A 23,888-nucleotide genomic window follows, 5' to 3' on the forward strand; every position below is an offset into this window, starting at 1 on the left:
GTATGTATGCATGTATTTTTGTATGTATGTATGTATGTATGTGTGTGTGTGTGTGTGTGTATGTATGTATGTGTGTATATATATATACACAAACACATATTTACAAAATTTGATTTATTTTAATCAACTTTTTAGTGTTGTTAAATAAATGTATTTATGTAGACTGATCTTTTTTTAACTATTTTTTAAAACATTATTTACACTGTGTTTTCATAGTTAAAAATGTCATGCAACTTGACATGCATTCATTGGTCAAAAGGTGCGAGAGCCCTGAATAATAAAATGTTTTTTGCTGACACATAATCCAGATGTTTGATGTGTTTTCGTGGAGTGTGTGATGATGGCGTCCCCTGAGTCGAGTGTGTCGTCGCTGCTGGCCACATCCGGACGCCTGCGCAGCTCCATCCACCCAGAGCCCGTCTCCACCATCAGATACAAGGACAAGCCCTACGCTTCCGCCTCGCAGGCGCTCGACGCGTACATCTGGGACTTCCACAGGAGCCTGCGGGACTCTGGGACGGCGACCGGGGCGCTGGAGCTGCCCAAACCACCAGCTAAACCTCATCCCAGGAACAGAGATGGTGAAGGAGAAGCATTTCAGCACATCACTAGCTAATTCATATGATATGCAACATAAGCTCAATCATCACAGACAGATGTGACAACATTGTATTTCATCACAGTGTTATTTTAGTATCAATGTACAATTTATTATTTATTAATACTATATTATTAATTTTTATTAACATTTAGATGTAGTTTTTTATTTTTATATTTTCCTATTTTCTTGTCATTTTAATTTAAGTCTTAGTTTTTTGTCTTTTTTTTTCAAATATATTTCAAAAATATTCATTTTTATTTAAATTTTAGGTATAGTAATTTTAGTATTAAAAACCTACTTTATTTTAGTAGTTTGGAAAGTCACACATTTCTAATTCATTTAGTTTAAGTTTCATATATATATATATATATATATATAAATTATATAGATTTTATTTTTATATTTTCCGTTTTTAATAAAATTTTGGTTTTAGTAATTTTTTTTACTTTAAATTAAACTTGTTTCAGTTAATTGCCAAGTCAGCATTTCTAATTTGTTAGGTTTAATTTGTTTAAGTTATATATGTAAATGTGTGTGCATATGTTATATATATATATATAGTTATTATTATTATTATATATTTATTTATTTTAGCGAAAGTGTATTTTATTTTTTTTATTACAAGCTTGTAAGTGTTTATTTGCTGTGATTGACATGTGCAGTACTGAAGACGAGTTTGACGGATGGAGAGCTGGACTTCCTGAACATTCCCGTCCGGAAGAGAGACTCGGACCGGCTCAGTGTGACCACCGACGACCTCTTGGCTCTCCCGAACGACGGCTCTCTCCCCGTGACCCGCACCTCCGCCCTCCTCTCCCGGTCAGGATCCAGCTTTCCTTCGGGATTGAGCTTTAACTCCAGCTCCCGGTCTCAGAAACGCTCCTCACGTCGACCCGCTCCGCCAGCGAATCGGGATTGGGAATCTTTCCCTGTGGACGATTTACTGATGGGCTTGCGATCACATCGTCAGGCTCCTCCCCCTAACGTCCTGCTAGCCAATCGGACGCATCCACCCGACACGGCCAGATCCACGTGTCTCCCGCGCTGGATGACCAGCCAGAAATCTGAGATGGATTTTTCTGGGATGACCAGTGTTCCTGACCGGAAGTCCCCGCTGTGGCTCAGACAGTGTGAGGAACCGCAGAGCGATCCACCGCGCACTGTTCCCTCATGGGTCGGAGAGCTGGAGGAGTCCAGTCGCCACACACAGCCCAGCACTGGAGCACACCCCTATGGTAACCCAAACCACAACTCAAATCATGAAACAATTGGGAATTATAAAAATGTAAACATTTATTTAAAATAACTTATTGTATTTCAGGTAGTTGCCAAAGCACTCATTTTCATTTCAAATAAGTACAACTAAAATAAAAAGTGAATTAAAAAAACAAAAACAATATAGACATATTAAAAATGTCAAAAACAAACTGACTAAAACTTTAATTTAAATGAAAGTGAAAAATATTAAAAGAATTAAATATTAATAAAAACTGTAATACTATCTCAATGATACTAGAATATCTCTGGGATATTTCACCTAATCGTGACAATTAAATTATTATGAGCAATACTCTCCCCTTCATGCAGTGTTATTTATTTTACTATTATTAATATATAAATCAGCTGTAATAACTAAAACTATTAAAAACATTTCTGTTAATTAAAATAAAGCTGAAATATTAGTATATTAGACCTGAAATAAGTTTGTGTCTCTGTGTAGATGATCAGATTGTGTGTCTGGTGTTAAACACTTCTTCTCTTGTGTGTGTGTGTGTGTGTAGATGAAGTGTTTAACATCAGACACACAATCTGATCATCTACACACACACACACACACACATACACACACAAGAGAAGTGTTTAACATCAGAGACACAATCTGATCATCTACACACACACACACACACACACACACACACAAGAGAAGAAGTGTTTAACATCAGACACACAATCTGATCTTCTCGTGTGTGTGTGTGTAGATGATCAGATTGTGTCTCTGATGTTAAACACTTCTTCTCTTGTGTGTGTGTGTGTGTGTGTGTAGATGAAGTGTTTAACATCAGAGACACAATCTGATCATCTACACACACACACACACACACACACACAGACACACACACACGAGAAGATCAGATTGTGTGTCTGATGTTAAACACTTCTTCTCGTGTGTGTGTGTGTGTGTGTGTGTGTGTGTGTGTGAGTGTGTGTAGATGATCAGATTGTATCTCTGATGTTAAACACTTCTCTTGTGTGTGTGTAGATGATCAGATTGTGTCTTTGATGTTAAACACTTCTTCTCTTGTGTGTATGTGTGTGTGTGTGTGTGTAGATGATCAGATTGTGTGTCTGATGTTAAACGCTCCTCCTCTTGTGTGTGTGTGTGTGTGTGTAGATGATCAGATTGTGTCTCTGATGTTAAACACTTCTTCTCTTGTGTGTGTGTGTGTGTGTGTCTGTGTGTGTAGATGATCAGATTGTGTCTCTGATGTTAAACGCTCCTCCTCTTGTGTGTGTGTGTGTGTGTAGATGATCAGATTGTGTCTCTGATGTTAAACACTTCTTCTCTTGTGTGTGTGTGTAGATGATCAGAGTGTGTGTCTGATGTTAAACGCTCCTCCTCTTGTGTTTGTGTGTGTGTGTGTGTGTAGATGATCAGAGTGTGTGTCTGATGTTAAACACTTCTTCTCTTGTGTGTGTGTGTGTGTGTGTGTGTGTGTGTAGATGATCAGAGTGTGTCTCTGATGTTAAACGCTCCTCCTCTTGTGTTTGTGTGTGTGTGTGTGTAGATGATCAGAGTGTGTGTCTGATGTTAAACACTTCTTCTCTTGTGTGTGTGTGTGTGTGTGTGTGTGTAGATGATCAGAGTGTGTCTCTGATGTTAAACGCTCCTCTTCTTGTGTTTGTGTGTGTGTGTGTGTAGATGATCAGAGTGTGTGTCTGATGTTAAACACTTCTTCTCTTGTGTGTGTGTGTGTGTGTGTGTGTGTGTGTGTGTGTGTGTGTGTAGATGATCAGAGTGTGTGTCTGATGTTAAACACTTCTTCTCTTGTGTGTGTGTGTGTGTGTGTGTGTGTAGATGATCAGAGTGTGTGTCTGATGTTAAACACTTCTTCTCTTGTGTGTGTGTGTGTGTGTGTGTGTGTAGATGATCAGAGTGTGTCTCTGATGTTAAACACTTCTTCTCTTGTGTGTGTGTGTAGATGATCAGAGTGTGTGTCTGATGTTAAACACTTCTTCTCTTGTGTTTGTGTGTGTGTGTGTGTGTAGATGATCAGAGTGTGTGTCTGATGTTAAACACTTCTTCTCTTGTGTGTGTGTGTGTGTAGATGATCAGAGTGTGTCTCTGATGTTAAACGCTCCTCCTCTTGGTCTCTGTGAGCTGCTGAAGGAACACAACACTTCAGGAGAGACGGAGACGCTGGACGCTGATCGATCCTGGGACAATCCACCCGTGGCCTTGTGAGGGATTTAATCGCATTATTGATTTATTAGCAGAACACTTTGAATAAGATCATCTTCTAATGAAAGGGGGAAATGATATCTGACAGCTGTCAATCATAGGGTGTGTTCAGTATAGCACACTATTATCTGTTTCTATTGAAATACACAGTATACTGTTTAAACTTATTTTTCATGTAACGTAATGAGGTCGTGTGACAACCATAACAGCATACTACTGTTTGAAATGTTTATTATTATCACATACTGCAAGATGTTTCACTTATACGGTATATATTTTTATGCCATTTTAAGCCAAAAATAAATATGTGTTCCTGTAATTCAAAAGCAACACTAATGTTGGTAATGGGTTCGATTCCCAGTGAATGCATGACTAAAAATAAAGCCAAATGCATAAATGTAAAGCGTGTCCCATGATCTGTAGTAAACCTCCAGTACCAGTGGGTGGCGCTGATGACCCGCAGACGCCTGAAGAGCTTCAGAGGAGCAAGGTACAGTACGTGACGGCATTATGATTCAAACTCAATGCTGTGTAATGTACATCTGTACTGATATAAGTGTGTTAGTCCGCAGGCTCCTGTTCGTCAGGATACAGCAGCAGGAAACACCCCGGTCCAGTGGAGGCGCTCAAACACATGCTGTTCCGCCTACAGGCCGTCCAACACGACATCAGCCAATCACACGCGTCCACTGGAGCCCGAACACTGGAGAGAGAAACACTAGGGCCGGTACAGTAAACCAGGACAATAAACATCACTTCATTTCACTTTTGCTCTCGCTTTCTCATTATCTGTTGTGATGTTAAAGGTGCAGTCTGTAAGAATGACAACTAGTGGTCAAAATAGGCACTGCAGTCCAATTCAAAATATCGGAGATCGTCGTTTCTCCGTCGGGTTGCCAGGATGAGACACGCAACAGGAACGAAGGCAATGGAGAAATGAAAATTGGCATCGTGCAGAATCACAGACCAAAACAAAACAAACTTTCCATTCTGGAAACGCACATTTTAAAGTAAAATAACTGGCAGTAGAAGTGTTTTTCAGAGATCTTAGCATATTTCCTCAATATATGCAAACATATTATGGTATTTTTATGCTTTAGTAGAACACTGGAGCTGGAAATAATTTCTCATTATTTATTGTGATGTTAAGAGCTCATCTTTTCACATTAGTTGTTTGAGGTTTGTGTTGAGTTTTATGTACAAGCTTCAAAAACTATATCCCAGTTATCTTTGCTTTGTGGACATAAATAGCCTTCTTCTTTGTTTTAGTAAAGTCAGCTTGACAGGGAAGTTGCGCTTGTCTTTTCTTCCTCTATTGTGCCGTATATATCCGAGTGAAACGCTTCCGGAACAAGAACAAATGTAGGGGGCGGGGCTTGACTTTGTCTGTGAGGGATTGATTGGATGGTTGTGGTTTGCTTTTGGTGGATCTCAAATGAGTGACAGGTTATAGCCCCGCCCTCATCATCAGAGAAGAGAAGCTGCAAGAGAGGGGAAGTTATTCTGAAATTATTCCATAAACAAAAAAATTGGTCAATTTTTATTTCATTGTGAATTTAAGTGCCACCAAAATAAAAGATCAGTTTTGCGTTACGAACTCGATAAGAAATCTGCAGTTGCCTTTATTGGAAATGTATTGGCTGAATGTTTCATTTTGCATTTAGTGAACGAACAAATTCAAATTTATAAAACAAGATCTGAATAGCATCATGTTGTCAAGAATTAAACAGTTCCTTTTTACAATGTGGGAAACATCTAGTTTTGTCTCATTGTGACGTTCCAGTCTCTTCCATTGCAGACAAATCATTTGTATCTATTAATTCAGACAATATACAAAATGATGTACAAACAGAAGCAATTTATTCATAAATTGGTTATAATATTGAAGCGCTCAAATGCAAGTTCAGAGATGAAACTGCAAGCTTTAGAACCTCAAGTTTATTTTCTGATTTATTTTTCCTTCTGTGAAACACAAAATTGGATGTTATGCAGAATGTTCACGCTACTCTTTTCAACATGTGTGTTTTATACCGCTACGCTCAAAACAAGTGCCATAAAATATAAAGTATGTCATGCAATATATTCCTCTTAAGTCTTACAAAGCTCACACAAAGCTGACCTTTTGTGTTGTTGACGACAAAGACCATTGGTTCTCGATGTCATGTGACCAGCCAATCATGACATGGGAAGTTTATATATATATATATGCAACCTTAAAATTTTCCTGCATTATTCCTTCACAGTCTCTTACTTTTTTGTTTTTTTGTGATTGTATTTTTGATAAGGCTCCTCAGGAGGAAACAGAAGAAACTGCCATGGGAAGCGACGAGTCGTTACAGAGGTCAGGAGAGTCATGTGATCTCAGTGAAGTCATGTGATCTGAGTCATGTGATCTCAGTGAAGTCAAGTGATCTGAGTCATGTGATCTCAGTGACGCAGCGTTGCTCTCGTCTGTTGCTGTTCATCGTTGTTCTTTCGTCTGTTTTCTCAGAGCTCTTCTTCACCTGGACAGACTGAAGACACTCGTGGATGACATGAACGAGAGGAAGGCCAGAGCAGAGGATCATGGGACACATTGTAAACACACTCCTGCAGCGACTATCACAAACGGTGCCAGAATCAAGAAGCGGTTATGAATCAGAAATCAAAGACTGTTATTGTCCTACACACAGACGCTTCATGGATCATATTTGCTTAAATGTGGGATTTCTGCTTCCCAGTATCTAAAACCTCATGAAAGTTAATAAGTGTAAATAAACTTTTTAAAAGGGCACATGCTTTTACTGGCAATTGGAGCTGATCAGTGTTTGTCTAAAGTGTGTTTACATGACTTGCACAATCATTTAGTCTCTTATATTCCTAAAAATCCTAAACATGTTGCATTATATCACATAATACTACACAATCACATTCTTACCAACATTTACAAACATTTAGCTCTCCATAACTATCTCATCACATACAAGCCTTCTAAGTACATTGATACAATAAGTATACAGTTATCACACATAACATGCGTTATGAAAATAATGAAGTTCACGTAATGATTGAAAATAGTTTACTCAAAAGCAGGAACATGTGTTCTGCAAATGATCATTTAGTAATAACTTAAAAAACTTAAAGTAGTGGATCTAATTACCCTTGGTAAACTGTTCCAGTCTGAAGGAGCTTTAAATTTAAATGCCCGACGACCTACTTCTTTATTAATTTTAGGAACGTGAAAAAATAGTTGATCAGTGTTCCTTAAGTTATATGAAGAGCGAAAAGGAATTAGATATTGTTTTAGATACATAGGATAATTAAAGTAATGACATTTAAAAATAAACTGAAACCAGTGATAATGCCTTCTTGAATTTAAAGATAGCCAGTTTAATAATTCGTACATTTGGCAATGGTGCGTTTTGTATGGACACCTCAGTACAAATCTACATAAATTATTATAAACAACATTAAGAGGGCGAAGATTTGTATCGGAGGTGTTTTGGTAAATTATATCGGCATAGTCAAGGATTGGTAGTATTAACTGAGTAATTATTCTTTTTCTAACCGGACGAGTAAAGCAATTAATAGAGAGATAAAGCATTTTGAGTCGATATGATATTTTCTTGATAACTAAATCAATATGTGATCTAAATGACAGTTGTGAATCAAGCAGAAGACCTAGATATTTAAATTCATCAACTTTTAGCACTGGGGTTCCATCTATGAACTTAATTAAGTAGTCAGTTGGTGGTAAGATTTGTTTTGTAGTAAACAACATAGAATAAGACTTCTTTTTATTTAGCAAAAGTTTGTTATAACTAAACCAATTTTGAACTACGTCAAAATCAGACTGGATTGATTTCTGAATATAAGAGATGTCCGAGCTAGAAAAGTAAATTACAGTGTCATCTGCGTATAACTGAATTTGACAATTAGAACAAACTTGTGGAAGGTTATTTATGAAAACAGAAAACCATAACGGTCCAAGAGATGAGCCCTGGGGTACTCCTCTGTCAATAGTTTCAAAATCCGAACAACTTCCCCCCTGATACAAAACACATTGTTGTCTATGATGTAAGTATGAATTAAACCAAAGTAAAGAAGATCTTGAAAGTCCAATATCATTCAGTTTATCTAAAAGAAGATAATGGTCTACTAAATCAAAAGCTTTGGTTAAATCAATAAATAAGGCAGCAGTTAATTTATTAGAATCAAAAGAAGCTGTACTATCATTAGTCATTTTTAGAAGAGCACTTGTTGTAGAGAAATTTGGTCGAAGCCGGACTGAAAAGGAGATATAATATTGGAGTCATTAAAATATTTTGATAATTGAAAGAAAATAATTTTTTCAAATATTTTAACCACACTATTAATTGTTGAGATTGGTCTGTAATTATTAATGTCATGTTGATCACCGTTTTTATACGATGGAGTAACTCTAGTACGTTTCCAGGATAATGGGGTAGTACATGTTGTCAATGATAAATTAAATAAAGCAGACAAATGATAAGCCAGGACACGTGAGGCCATTTTCAGGAACTTGATTTCCAACCCATCTGGCCCTGCACTGCTATCTGAATCTAAACTGTCGATGACTTGCTGAACTTCTATTGGACTGATGAATTCAAAGGAGAAGGAGTTTTCACAAATATGAGTAGAAGTATTAAAGTTAGAGTTAAGATCAGAGAAATCAGTAGATATAGAAATCCCTTTGGTGAAAAATGTATTAAATGCATCAGCATTTTCGAAGGAATCGTTGATAATTTCATTATTTATTTGAATGAAATTAGATTGTTTTTTTGATGAGAAATTACTTAAGTTATTAATTCTGTCCCAAAATACTTTGGGATTGTTATAATCTGTCGCTAGGCAATCCTTAAAATAGTTTGCTTTTGCATTTCGCGTTTTTGTTGTGCATGCATTCCTCAACTTTTTATAAGTATCCCATTCTGTAGAATCCTTTGTTGAGCGGTGTTTTCTCCAAGCTCTATCTCTATCTTTGAAAAGATTGATTAAATCAGCATTTATCCAAAGCAAATGTCTTCCCTTAACTTGAATTATTTTCCAAGGTGCATGTTTATCAATAATTTTGGTAACTTCTAAATAAAAATAGTTCCAAGCGTCTTCAACAAATGGGATTAAATGAAATCTATCCCAATTAATGTTAGTCATGTCTAGGATAAAGTGTTCAGAATTAATATTTTTTGACTGTCTGACCCTAATTCATTTTGGAGGTAGTCGAGGTATAGTTATTTTCCAGACACAGTAGATCATAGAATGATCACTAAATGAGTCTGGTAAAACTCCCGATGAAATTATCCTACCTGGATGTGAGACTAGGATCCAGTCTAACAGGGATGATGACTTAGAGTCCGATCTGGTGGGTTCTGTTATAAGTTGTGTTAAGTTTGAACTACTAAATAAATTACGATCTTGCCTGCATGAGCCAGCTAGTCAGTTATTATTAAAATCACCCAGATCTATCATTTCAGTGTGAACATCCAGAGAATTAATAGTTGATATAATACTTTTAGTAGATTCAACCGGAGCTTTGGGGGGTCTATAAATATATTATTATTTGTTTATTTTTGTGCAAAATTATTTCAACAAATAGAAATTCAAAATGCAAAGGATTCTCCTTTGGTGTAGCAAGTTCTGAAACTAGTGTTGAGGAAATATATGTAGCCACTCCTCCTCCTCTAGAATCACGATCAGCTCTAAATAAAACATAATTGTCAAGTTTTATATCATCATCAGATATCGTACTATTGAGCCAGGTCTTAGAAAGTGTAATTACATTAGGTTTATTATAAGTAAGCCAGGCTCTTAATAGGCCAATCTTAGGTAGTAAACCTCTAATATTCAGATGAATGATATACATACCTTTACTGAAGTTCATAGTACAGTCTTAACATGAGAGTAGGCAAACAGTCCGACAGACGAAGCATAACAGTAATAGAGACTAGCAGTAAAAAGGTAGACAAGAGAGCTTACACACTCACATACACATTTCTACATAAAGACATAATCTAAATAAAAAAATCAAACAAAAAAAATCAGCCAAGCTCAGTCTGTTTTTTGCATTTTGTTGAATGGACTAGGAAATATTAATAATAAACTAAATTCACATTAATGGTCAAAACCTTGAGCATCCCGCCCCTCTCATTGGGGAAAAAATACAATTATATTATATATATAGGCCTATATATATATACACATATACATATACATATACATGCACATACATGCAACATCAGTAAATTACTATCATTTACCAGTCAAAAGTAATAAGCGATTCGCAAAAGTTAAGTCCATGCAGCTCAAAAACAAGGCGGTAATTTATAACGATCTATTATCAGACATTTAGGTGGTATACGTGTCGTGAAATTACGGCAATTTATATGATTTGCGGCAAATAAATGTCACATTAAAGGGGTCATGAACTGGCTTTTTAAATTGTTTTATATTGTTGTCTGAGGTCAACTTACGACGTTCGCTTGGTTTTTACATTCAAAACATCAAAATGAATAAGTAATAGTCTATTTTCTACCCTAGTTTTGAGCCTAGCTCAAAAACGCTCGGTTTTTATGGGCGTCTCGCATTGAAGACTTGGAAGTAAACGCCCACTGCTGTGAGTGGATAACAGTTTTGCATATTATAATGAGTTTCGTGTAATGCGCGAATCGGTGGGCGGGGCTAAACCGGCCGTGTTGAAGTAGGCGTTGATCTTCTTCTGCGGGGGTGGTGTTTTATCCTCTTTGTCGTCATAGTTCCCCACTTTGAAAAACGAGTCGTTTGCTGAGCCTGGTGTCAATAAAAGCTTTTATTGGACTAACAAGGACGTTTTCAGTTCTGAAACTTACAGGATATTCTTATAATTTGATGACCTCTTAACTGTCAAAAGCTCAAGGAAAATTTGATTTCTCAGTTCATCACCCCTTTAATTCAGCTGCCAATGTCCTGCTGCCCGCATCAGACCATGAAAAAACAATAAATCAAGAGTACCAAAGTAATCAAATTAGCAATTCAGCTGTTTAAGATCTGATACAAACAGAAAAAATACAGTCGATAGGACTATCAGAAAAATTAAATAGTGAAAAGGTAAAAGAATGAGAGTCATGCAGTATTACGGAGGTCAAGTCATCTTCATTTATATAGCGCTTTTAACAATGGAGATTGTTTCAAAGCAGCTTTACAGAGATAAACATACAATTTACGGTAACAGAGATTGTTTTGGTCCCATGGAAGTATCACGAAGAAAACCTTCCGCCTCCTCAGGGGTACGAAAAGTGGTGACCTTACCATCCACAGTTACCCTCAGTGTTGCAGGATACTGTAGCGAGTATTTGATTTCCAGCTCTCGGAGTTTCTTCTTAATAGGATCAAACTGACGACGTTTCTCGAGAAGAGCAGTACTGTAGTCAGGGTAGATGTAGATACGCGTCCCCTGACATTGTAGAAGTCCCTTCTCCCTGGCAAGTCGAAGAATTTTCATCTTGTCCTGAAGATTCAGGAGCTTTATCAGGATTGGTCTTGCACCCGATTTAGAGTTAAGATTGCGCACAGTTGGAGTACGATGTGCCCTTTCAATCACTGGTGACGTTGGAAAATTATCCGCACCGAGAAGCTGAGGAATAAGCTGCTGCATGAAGCCCAGTATGTCGGGATCCGCAAAAAACGGAGGTTATGTGACCGGCTTCTTTTCTCCATCTCCTCCATTTTTTCTCTCAGGTGAGTATTTTCCTTCTCTAAAGTTTCGATACGTTTTTCCTGATCGGTTACGTTGTCTTCATTAGCGCTGACTCTTTGTTCCAGTAGGGAGACTCGGTCTCCAATAGTGCACAGGGAGGCCTCTATTGTATTCAGACTCGTTTGTAGTTTATCCATTTTAGAATCAAAGTGTGCAATCAACTCGTTTTTCAGTTCTTGTATAACTTCAGCCAAAGATGTGAAGGAGGTCATTGTAGCACAAACACGAACACACAGTGGAGCAGAGCACGCTCTTAATTGTCGTCTATTTATGACCGTTTAGTTAAAGTTACTTAAAGGATGTTATCCTTTGTTGACAAAGTATGGAGATAGAGGCATTGAGTCCACAGTGTTTAAAGAAAGTAGTTCATAATGCAGACTTGAGCTTCAGCAAACACTCACGCTGTTGTCAATGCGGCCATCTTGGATTGGGATTGGGATTGATTGATTATTGTTCGGTCAAGATTAAACACAGATAATTTCCTTAAACAATACAAACGCTGATGCCCCTTTTTATAATAATAATAATAATAATAATAAAGGTTTATTCGGTTACTAAACATAAAACAGAATATATACAACAAATTCATTACAAACAAAGAAGGTAACCGAACAGGTGTAGGCTGAAGCCATGGCTTATTATTTACATCATTTACATCAACACCTACCCATCAAAATTTGAACATAAACAATATACATGTATAAACATATGCATACATACACACATTCCTATACACATACTGCATAGTTACTCATATATATACATACATACAAACCTCTGCACTTGATTACAAATATTTATTTATTACTTATATTATTGAAATCTAAACACAACAATTATGCATAAACTTATCATGGACAATGTTTCTTAAGCATCCGAATATTTGTCAAAAATTAAGATTTTAAACTGTTTTTTAAAGTAATGAATGGAATTACTCCTCTTAAGATCACCAGTGAGACCATTCCACAAGTCGACCCCTTTTACCGAGATGGTGTTCATTTTAAAGTTTGTTCTGACCATCTGTTTTTTAAACATGTTCTCTCCTCTTAAGTTATATTTCTGTTCCCTGTTTTCAAACAAACATAGTATATTTTCCGGCACTATTTTCCTATTAACTTTGTACATAAAAACGGCAGTATTCAGACTGACTAAATCAGAAAATTTTATTGCTTTAAATTGACAGAATATAGAATTTGTCGGTTCATTATACGGGGAATGATTGACTATCCTTATAGCTTTTTTTTTGTAAAATAAAAATGGGTTTTGTGTTTGTAGTGTAGGCATGCTCCCATATTTCAACACAGTAAAAAAAATATGGAACAATAAGAGAACAATACAGAATATACAAAGACGGCGTATTTTTGCACAGAGCCTCACAGTTCTCCTCATCAATAAAGTTCAGTTTCTCATCAATAATAGTCCCAAGGTATTTGTATGATTGTACATACTCTATTTTTTGGCCTTTAATTGAGATAGGTTCACTTGGATGAGTACTTTTCCTAAAATCAATGAGCATATCCTTGGTCTTTGATATATTTAACTGTAAATAAGATTCCTCACACCAGTTGACAAAATCCTCAATAATTGGGCCATGTGAGGTCTCATTCTCCTTAAGTAAACTCAAAATAACTGAGTCATCCGCAAATTTTATGATAATTCTGTTCTTATACATGTTTTGACACATATTTGTATATAAAATAAATAAAAGTGGGGACAGCACACATCCTTGAGGAGACCCTGTAGAGGAACTCCTCTGTTCAGATAAGACACCATTAACTCTTACTCTTTGTGTTCTATTAGTTAAGAAATCCAAAATCCAACCCATCAAATTATTGCTTAACGCAAACTGATCAAAGAGCCTCTTAATTAAAATGTGTGGTTGAATTGTATTGAACGCTGAAGAAAAATCAACAAATAAAAGTCTAGCATGTGTCCTCTGTCCATCCAAGTGTCCTAATAGCAAATTTAGCATTGTGACTGTAGCGTCCTGTACTCCTCTGTGAGGTCTATATGCAAACTGCATGGGGTCCAATTTATGTTCTGTCCACCTCAAAATCTCAGACCGCACTAATTTCTCAAAGATTTTCCTTAAAAACGGAAGTCAAAGCGACAGGCCTAAAATCATTGATCATCTTAGGACCACTGCATTTAGGGACAGGGATGACCACCACGTCCTTCCAGAGGATTGGTACATGTTGTGTCTTCAGAGACTTATTATAAATCTCATGAAATACAGGGCTCAGTTCTTTTGCACATGACTTTAATAGTCTGCCACAGATGCTATCAGGACCTGGTCTTTTATTTGCCTTTACAAGTCTGAAAGCTTTTTCAACATCCTGAAGGTCGATGTTAAAATGCTGATCATCCATTAATTTAAAATTCAACTCCTGGATATCTTTACTAGTGGTACTAGTCACTGATCCACTCGTATCCTGCCACTGATCCACTCGTATCCTGCAACTGATCCACTCGTATCCTGCAACTGATCCACTCGGATCCTGCAACTGATCCACTCGTATCCTGCCACTGATCCACTCGTATCCTGCCACTGATCCACTCGTATCCTGCCACTGATCCACTCGTATCCTGCAACTGATCCACTCGGATCCTGCCACTGATCCACTCCTGCCACTGATCCACTCGTATCCTGCAACTGATCCACTCGTATCCTGCCACTGATCCACTCGTATCCTGCAACTGATCCACTCGTATCCTGCCACTGATCCACTCGTATCCTGCCACTGATCCACTCGTATCCTGCAACTGATCCACTCGGATCCTGCCACTGATCCACTCCTGCCACTGATCCACTCGTATCCTGCAACTGATCCACTCGGATCCTGCCACTGATCCACTCCTGCCACTGATCCACTCGTATCCTGCAACTGATCCACTCGTATCCTGCAACTGATCCACTCGTATCCTGCCACTGATCCACTCCTGCCACTGATCCACTCGTATCCTGCCACTGATCCACTCGTATCCTGCCACTGATCCACTCGTATCCTGCAACTGATCCACTCGTATCCTGCAACTGATCCACTCGTATCCTGCAACTGATCCACTCGTATCCTGCCACTGATCCACTCCTGCCACTGATCCACTCGTATCCTGCCACTGATCCACTCGTATCCTGCAACTGATCCACTCGTATCCTGCAACTGATCCACTCGTATCCTGCAACTGATCCACTCGTATCCTGCCACTGATCCACTCCTGCCACTGATCCACTCGTATCCTGCCACTGATCCACTCGTATCCTGCCACTGATCCACTCGTATCCTGCAACTGATCCACTCGTATCCTGCCACTGATCCACTCGTATCCTGCAACTGATCCACTCGTATCCTGCAACTGATCCACTCGTATCCTGCCACTGATCCACTCGTATCCTGCAACTAATCCACTCGTATCCTGCCACTGATCCACTCGTATCCTGCAACTAATCCACTCGTATCCTGCCACTGATCCACTCGTATCCTGCAACTGATCCACTCGTATCCTGCCACTGATCCACTCGTATCCTGCAACTGATCCACTCGTATCCTGCAACTGATCCACTCGTATCCTGCCACTGATCCACTCGTATCCTGCGACTGATCCACTCGTATCCTGCCACTGATCCACTCGTATCCTGCAACTGATCCACTCGTATCCTGCCACTGATCCACTCGTATCCTGCCACTGATCCACTCGTATCCTGCCACTGATCCACTCGTATCCTGCGACTGATCCACTCGTATCCTGCCACTGATCCACTCGTATCCTGCAACTGATCCACTCGTATCCTGCAACTGATCCACTCGTATCCTGCCACTGATCCACTCGTATCCTGCAACTGATCCACTCGTATCCTGCAACTGATCCACTCGTATCCTGCAACTGATCCACTCGTATCCTGCAACTGATCCACTCGTATCCTGCCACTGATCCACTCGTATCCTGCAACTGATCCACTCGTATCCTGCAACTGATCCACTCGTATCCTGCAACTGATCCACTCGTATCCTGCCACTGATCCACTCGTATCCTGCAACTGATCCACTCGTATCCTGCAACTGATCCACTCGTATCCTGCAACTGATCCACTCGTATCCTGCCACTGATCCACTCGTATCCTGCAACTGATCCACTCGTATCCTGCAACTGATCCACTCGTATCTTGCGACTGATCCACTCGTATCCTGCCACTGATCCACTCGTATCCTGCCACTGGTCCACTCGTATCCTGCAACTGATCCACTCGTATCCTGCGACTGATCCACTCGTATCCTGCCACTGATCCACTCGTATCCTGCAACTGATCCACTCGTATCCTGCCACTGATCTACTCCTGCCACTGATCCACTCGTATCCTGCGACTGATCCACTCGTATCCTGCCACTGATCCACTCGGATCCTGCCACTGATCCACTCGTATCCTGCAACTAATCCACTCGTATCCTGCCACTGATCCACTCGTATCCTGCGACTGATCCACTCGTATCCTGCGACTGATCCACTCGTATCCTGCCACTGATCCACTCGTATCCTGCCACTGATCCACTCGTATCCTGCGACTGATCCACTCGTATCCTGCCACTGATCCACTCGTATCCTGCCACTGATCCACTCGTATCCTGCCACTGATCCACTCGTATCCTGCAACTGATCCACTCGTATCCTGCAACTGATCCACTCGTATCCTGCCACTGATCCACTCGTATCCTGCCACTGATCCACTCGTATCCTGCCACTGATCCACTCGTATCCTGCAACTGATCCACTCGGATCCTGCCACTGATCCACTCGTGTCCTGGAACTGATCCACTCGTGTCCTGCCACTGATCCACTCGTATCCTGCAACTGATCCATTCGTATCCTGCAACTGATCCACTCGTATCCTGCAACTGATCCACTCGTATCCTGCCACTGATCCACTCGTATCCTGCAACTGATCCACTCGTATCCTGCAACTGATCCACTCGTATCCTGCAACTGATCCACTCGTATCCTGCCACTGATCCACTCGTATCCTGCAACTGATCCACTCGTATCCTGCAACTGATCCACTCGTATCTTGCGACTGATCCACTCGTATCCTGCCACTGGTCCACTCGTATCCTGCCACTGGTCCACTCGTATCTTGCGACTGATCCACTCGTATCCTGCCACTGATCCACTCGTATCCTGCAACTGATCCACTCGTATCTTGCGACTGATCCACTCGTATCCTGCCACTGGTCCACTCGTATCCTGCAACTGATCCACTCGTATCCTGCGACTGATCCACTCGTATCCTGCCACTGATCCACTCGTATCCTGCAACTGATCCACTCGTATCCTGCAACTGATCCACTCGTATCCTGCCACTGATCTACTCCTGCCACTGATCCACTCGTATCCTGCGACTGATCCACTCGTATCCTGCCACTGATCCACTCGGATCCTGCCACTGATCCACTCGTATCCTGCAACTAATCCACTCGTATCCTGCCACTGATCCACTCGTATCCTGCGACTGATCCACTCGTATCCTGCGACTGATCCACTCGTATCCTGCCACTGATCCACTCGTATCCTGCCACTGATCCACTCGTATCCTGCGACTGATCCACTCGTATCCTGCCACTGATCCACTCGTATCCTGCCACTGATCCACTCGTATCCTGCCACTGATCCACTCGTATCCTGCAACTGATCCACTCGTATCCTGCAACTGATCCACTCGTATCCTGCCACTGATCCACTCGTATCCTGCCACTGATCCACTCGTATCCTGCCACTGATCCACTCGTATCCTGCAACTGATCCACTCGGATCCTGCCACTGATCCACTGGTGTCCTGGAACTGATCCACTCGTGTCCTGCCACTGATCCACTCGTATCCTGCAACTGATCCATTCGTATCCTGCAACTGATCCACTCGTATCCTGCGACTGATCCACTCGTATCCTGCAACTGATCCACTCGTATCCTGCCACTGATCCACTCGGATCCTGCCACTGATCCACTCGTATCCTGCGACTGATCCACTCGGATCCTGCCACTGATCCACTCGTATCCTGCAACTGATCCACTCGTATCCTGCAACTGATCCACTCGTATCCTGCCACTGATCCACTCGTATCCTGCCACTGATCCACTCGTATCCTGCCACTGATCCACTCGTATCCTGCCACTGATCCACTCGTATCCTGCCACTGATCCACTCGTATCCTGCCACTGATCCACTCGTATCCTGCGACTGATCCACTCGTATCCTGCCACTGATCCACTCGTATCCTGCCACTGATCCACTCGTATCCTGCGACTGATCCACTCGTATCCTGCCACTGATCCACTCGTATCCTGCCACTGATCCACTCGTATCCTGCGACTGATCCACTCGTATCCTGTCACTGATCCACTCGTATCCTGCGACTGATCCACTCGTATCCTGCGACTGATCCACTCGTATCCTGCCACTGATCCACTCGTATCCTGCCACTGATCCACTCGTATCCTGCCACTGATCCACTCGTATCCTGCGACTGATCCACTTGTATCCTGCCACTGATCCACTCGGATCCTGCCACTGATCCACTCGTATCCTGCAACTGATCCACTCGTATCCTGCGACTGATCCACTCGTATCCTGCGACTGATCCACTCGTATCCTGCGACTGATCCACTCGGATCAGTCGCAGGATATGATAGGATATGATCAGCCGCGATATGATACAAATACTCGATGGTGGTTTAAAAGTGAGCTTTAAAGGGTAACTCCACCTCTGGGAAGATAAATGTATATTTAATATTGGTCATTTATTTAGTAGAAATGTGAAATTATTTTTGAAATTGAAGCGTTCTAGACTGAGAAAAGGCAGAAAATGTATTTTTTACTCATGTGGCTGAAAGACAACAACTCCCAGAATGCACTTGCTTTGCTGGCCTTACGAGGCCACTCCCAAACAACGCCTACCGGTTACAGGCGGCAGAATCCGAAAAATGGATCCACCTAGGCTTGCTTTGATAGATTGTGACTCTATACATCGTGAATTAGTTGATACATTTCCATTTGAAATGGTACTAAATTGCGTTGTACCGGGATGTACTAGCCTATATAACACAACTTACACTTTCACATTAAAAATATGATGCAAGGCAGCACCATGTCAACAGAGTAGCTTAGTAGCATATGAACTGTTTTCTTCCAATTTAAATTACTATTTCTCTAAGCTAATACATTCTCTAGGCTAATCCATACTCTAGTAACACTAAAGGTTTATAAAAAGAACCACAGCCAATGTGAGTTATAACTTTTAATAAAAAAAAAAAATTAATATTAACACTTTTACACTCAAAGTTCTGCGGATTCCGCGATGTCCTCCAAAAGAAAATGGCATCGCTGAGCAATAGGACTCTATATCTGTTTCCATAGGCGCACAGCGAGAGCACTGACTCCGCCAGTCCGCCCCAGCTCGAGTCTGGCCGGGCTCAGGTCTCGCTCCGGCCGCCTCTTGTTCCTCCATCTCCCGCAACTGTTTATCGCTGTATTGCGGCTCGTACAGGTATACGCGTGCAATAGATTCTCGCAACAGATCTTTGAAATCCCCTTCTGCCATCGTGATTAGCCTACTATACAAACTTTTTACACAGAGCAAGAGGCAAGAGCCTGTTCCCCTTCAGGGACTACTGCTGCGTGTAATCGCAGTGGGAACGCCCTCAGCGTGACGCGTCTGAAGCATGAATGAAATCAGTCAATGGAGAGAATGAACGTACGGCGAGTGACGTCATCGACCAGGAAGCTATAAATATCCCCTGAGCACACAATACGCCAGCTTTTTGTACTTCAGCAGCTCTGTGTGTGTCTGAATCTGTCGATTGTGTTTGTCTGTTTTGTCAGGAGTTTATCACTATATATATTATATAAATACATCACGGGTGGGGATTCACACGAGCTATGTGTGGCTTGTTTGGGAGTGCAGCATGCCCAGTCGGCTCTCGAGGGAGTTGATTGTGAGCATTGCGAGCGCTTTCCTCTGAGAACTCTGCGATCGCTCTTCGAGGAGAGTGGTTTGCTGCGAGCTCCCCAGGGCTCGGGTCCCGCTTCTGTTGAGGCAGAGCGACTGCGCTTGTCTTGGGGTTCGCAGATGGATCTCACCGGCGACGTTGAGACGGGCCCCGCCCTATCTCAGCTTTCTCCGGCGGGATCCAGTGCCTCTCACCCGGCTTTGGAAGCACGCGCTGCGGCGGTTACTTCTGCCCGGGTGGAGGCACATGATGATGTTGAATTAAGATTATCCAGTTCTGAGGAGCTGGATGTCGAAAGTTTTGCATCAGAGGAAACTAGTTTGTCACATTATACTGTAAATGAAGAAGGTTTGATGGATGTGTTATCTCGGGCTGTTGAAAAGCTCAGTATCGAGTGGCCAGCTGATAGACAGGAGTCTAGTAATAAAAGTAAACTAGATGATAGATTTCTGTCTGCACGACCTCAACCTTCTCGCCGGTGCTTACCGTTCTTCCCAGATTTTCATGCTTTCAAAGACCTGGGTTAGACCGGTTTCAAGCAGAATTTACACAAATCAGGAGGAGGAGACGCTCGCGAGCTATCTCTCTCCAGCTTCATCATCTTCACTTAAAGCACCGGCTCTGCCCTCTTAACCACTAAAAAATACTTCTGTGTTAGTGGGGAAGGCTTACTCGGCGGCGGGCCAGGCGGCTGCATGTCTACACACTATGGCCATTATGCAGGCTTATCAGGCTGACCTGCTTAAAGATGCGTGTGAAGGGGGGGAAATTTCTGTTGAAATGATTAATGAGCTCAGGCAGACTGCTGATCTCACTCTCCGGGCCACCAGGGAGACAGCTAAATCTATTGGCCGGTCTATGGCAGCCATGGTGGCCACAGAGAGACACTTGTGGTTGAGTCAGACCTCTATGAAGGAAAAAGATAAGACTCTCCTTTTAAATGCTCCAGTTTCGCCTATGGGCCTCTTTGGTGACGCTCTTCTTTCTGTCACGGAGAGGTTCCAGGAAGAGAAGAAACAGGCGGCTGCTTTTCAGAAATTTATGCCCCTTAAAGTGCGTATCGCTGGGGCTGCTGAGCGAGGGCAGTCCCAGTCGCGGAGTACCTCAAAAAGAGCGCAGCAGAAACGAAGTGTCGCGTCTCGTGCCCGCCCGCATAGAAACTGGAGGGACGAGGCGGGGCGCTCTCCGGCGCGACCTTCCCGCGGTAGGGCTGATCTGAGGACAGTCATTATCGCCAAGAAGGCCGCGTCGAAAAAATCCTGACGTACTGAACGTCAGGACTCTGAGGGTGATCCCCATCGTGAAAGACTTGAGTTCACTGCACAAAAACACGGTGCCCTGTCTTTCCCGATACCCTCAGGGGTCTGCTCTACTTACCCTGCCTTTACAGGGCGTAGAGAGACTCGGCGAGCGATTTCCCGAGGGACGCTCGCCCCCTCCGAGGAGGGTTGTGGAGTGCCCAGACCAGCTGTTCCCTGCCAGTGTGTTACAGGGCGCTGTGTCTGTCACTCGGGATGTTCATCCAGAGGCCAGCCTCGAGAGGCTGGTTCCCTTAGTAGAGTTCCTGGTGGAATGTAAAATTCTCCCCAATGTTTCTCAATGGGTCCTGAATACTATAGAGAACGGGTATGCTATTCAGTTCAGAACACGTCCACCTCGGTTCAGAGGGGTTCTGCCCACAGTGGTGGGCCCCGAGCAGGCTATGGTATTAGAACAGGAGGTAAAAACTCTGCTGCAAAAAGGGGCTATAGAACGGGTTCCCCCACCCAGCAGGAAGTTAGGATACTACAGCCGGTACTTCATCGAGAAAAAAAAAAAATCCTGACGTGCTGAACGTCAGGACTCTGAGGGTGGTCCCCATCGTGAAAGACTTGAGTTCACTGCACAAAAACACGGTGCCCTGTCTTTTCCGATGCCCTCAGGGGTCTGCTCTACTAACCCTGCCTTCACAGGGCGTAGAGAGACTCGGCGAGTGATTTCCTGAGGGACGCTCGCCCCCTCCGAGGAGGGTTGTGGAGTGCCCAGACCAGCTGTTCCCTGCCAGTACGTTACAGGGCGCTGTGTCTGTCACTCGGGATGTTCAAATCAGATCCGAGGACTGGTTTGTCACTCTAGATCTAAAGGACGCTTACTTCCATGTATCTATCCTCCCTCAACACAGGAAGTTCCTGAGGTTCGCTTTCGGGGGCGAAGCGTACCAATATCGGGTTCTTCCGTTCGGCCTAGCAGTCACCCCGAACATTCACAAAGTGTATGGATGCTGCTATAGCCCCACTGAGGTTACAGGGCATCCGCATTCTGAACTATATAGACGATTGCTTGATTATAGCTCAATCGGAACAACAAGCGGTTCGACACCGAGATGTCGTTCTTGCTCATATCAAGTGACTGGGGCTGAGGCTCAACGCCAAAAAGAGTGTTCCTTCTCCATTACAGAGAACCACTTTTCTAGGTGTAGTGTGGGATTCAACGACGATGCAGGCACGATTGTCACCTGCTCGTATTGCTTTGATTCTCGCCGCAGTAGATCAGGTCAACCAAGTCAGTCATCCACTGTAAAACAGTTCCAGAGACTGTTAGGTCTCATGGCAGCTGCGTCCAACGTGATACCTTTTGGCCTCTTGCACATGAGACCGTTACAGTGGTGGCTCAGAACCAAGGGATTCTCCCCGAGGGGAAATCCGCTTTGCATGATCGTGAGTTCGCGACGGTGTCATCGCGCCCTGATCATGTGGAAAGATCCTTGGTTTTTGTCCCAAGGCCCTGTGTTAGGAGCTCCTTGTCGTCGCGTTATGCTATAGACAGATGCTTCTCTCACGGGTTGGGGGGCGATCATGGATGGTCGCCCGGCTTAGGGTCTGTGGGAGGACCATCATCGTCTGTGGCACATAAACTGCCTAGAGATGTTGGCGGTGTCTGAAACACTTCCTCTCAGACCTAAGGGGCCACCATGTTCTTGTCCAGACAGACAACACATCGGTGGTTTCTTATATCAACCATCAGGGGGGTCTGCGTTCTCGCCCGCTTTACAAACTGGCATGTCAGATCCTTCTATGGTCCCAGGGGAAAATTCTTTCTCTGAGAGCTATTTATCTCCTGGGGTATTTAAATCAGGGGGCAGACATCCTGTCAAGACAGGGGCCGAGGCCCGGGCAATGGAGTCTTCACCCCGAGGTGGTGGAACTCCTATGGAAACATTTCGGTCGTTCCGAGGTAGACCTATTTGCTTCTCGAGAAACATCACACTGCCCGCTGTGGTTCTCTCTCAGCCATCCAGCCCCGCTGGGGTTGGATGCGATGGTACATCCGTGGCCGAGGTCACGTCTGTACGCTTTTCCCCCGATCGCTCTGCTCCCGGGAGTTCTGGAGACGGGAGTTCTGGCGGGACGGGCTCAGTCTCCTGCTAATAGCCCCGTTCTGGCCGGCCTGAGTATGGTTTGCGGACCTAGTGTCTCTCCTCGACGGCTCTCCCCTGGAGATACCGATCAGGAGAGATCTGCTCTCTCAGGCGAGCGGGTCGATCCTAAAAAATCACCCCCGCCCAGAGCTATGGAGGCTGTGGGCTTGGCCTCTGAGGGGGCCCAGCTCATAGATTCTGGTCTCTCGGCTGAGGTCGTTGAGACCATCCTCCAATCTAGAGCTCCCTCCACGAGGAAGTTATATGCCGCGAGGTGGAAACTTTTCACCTCTTGGTGTGGAGAGCGCCAGCAGGGCCCAGGCCCCATCTGCGGCCACAGGACATCACTAGATGCTCACACTGCTCTGGTGTGATCTTGGTCCACTCTTCTTACAGTCTCTTCCACAGTTCAGTAACTGTAGTGGGTTTCTTAGCCATAACTTTGTCGCCAAGGATTTTCAATCCCAATGATTTTCAATCGGGTTTAGATCAGGATTCTGGGCTGGCCATTTCATAATTTCAATTTTTTAAACCTACCAGCTACATGGCAGGGTGAATGCAAAAGTTTATCAGAACCTCCTTTGGCAACATATGGCTCCTTCCCTGCAAGCATCTCCCAATCAGCCCACAATTTTCATGCAAGACAATGCCCCCTGTCACACTGCAAAACGGGCAAAGCAGTTCCTTAAAGCTCAGAAAATTG

General features: G+C 42.7%; 1 protein-coding gene across 1 annotated transcript; it reads left to right on the top strand.

Annotated features, from left to right (window-relative positions):
- The first annotated feature begins 334 nt into the window (after positions 1-334).
- Positions 335-6,754, top strand: cunh18orf54 (chromosome unknown C18orf54 homolog). The gene is made up of 9 exons (XM_056257751.1): positions 335-581; positions 1,264-1,836; positions 2,581-2,625; positions 3,802-3,810; positions 3,928-4,060; positions 4,485-4,551; positions 4,627-4,788; positions 6,347-6,402; positions 6,553-6,754. Exons 1-9 carry the CDS (start codon positions 338-340, stop codon positions 6,695-6,697), a joined length of 1,434 nt encoding a protein of 477 aa, XP_056113726.1. The 5' UTR covers positions 335-337; the 3' UTR covers positions 6,698-6,754.
- Positions 6,755-23,888: the final 17,134 nt, after the last annotated feature.

The sequence above is a fragment of the Rhinichthys klamathensis genome, unplaced genomic scaffold (assembly GCF_029890125.1).
Source record: "Rhinichthys klamathensis goyatoka isolate OS25496 unplaced genomic scaffold, OSU_Roscu_1.1 h1tg000143l_1, whole genome shotgun sequence".
Taxonomy (NCBI): domain Eukaryota; kingdom Metazoa; phylum Chordata; class Actinopteri; order Cypriniformes; family Leuciscidae; genus Rhinichthys; species Rhinichthys klamathensis.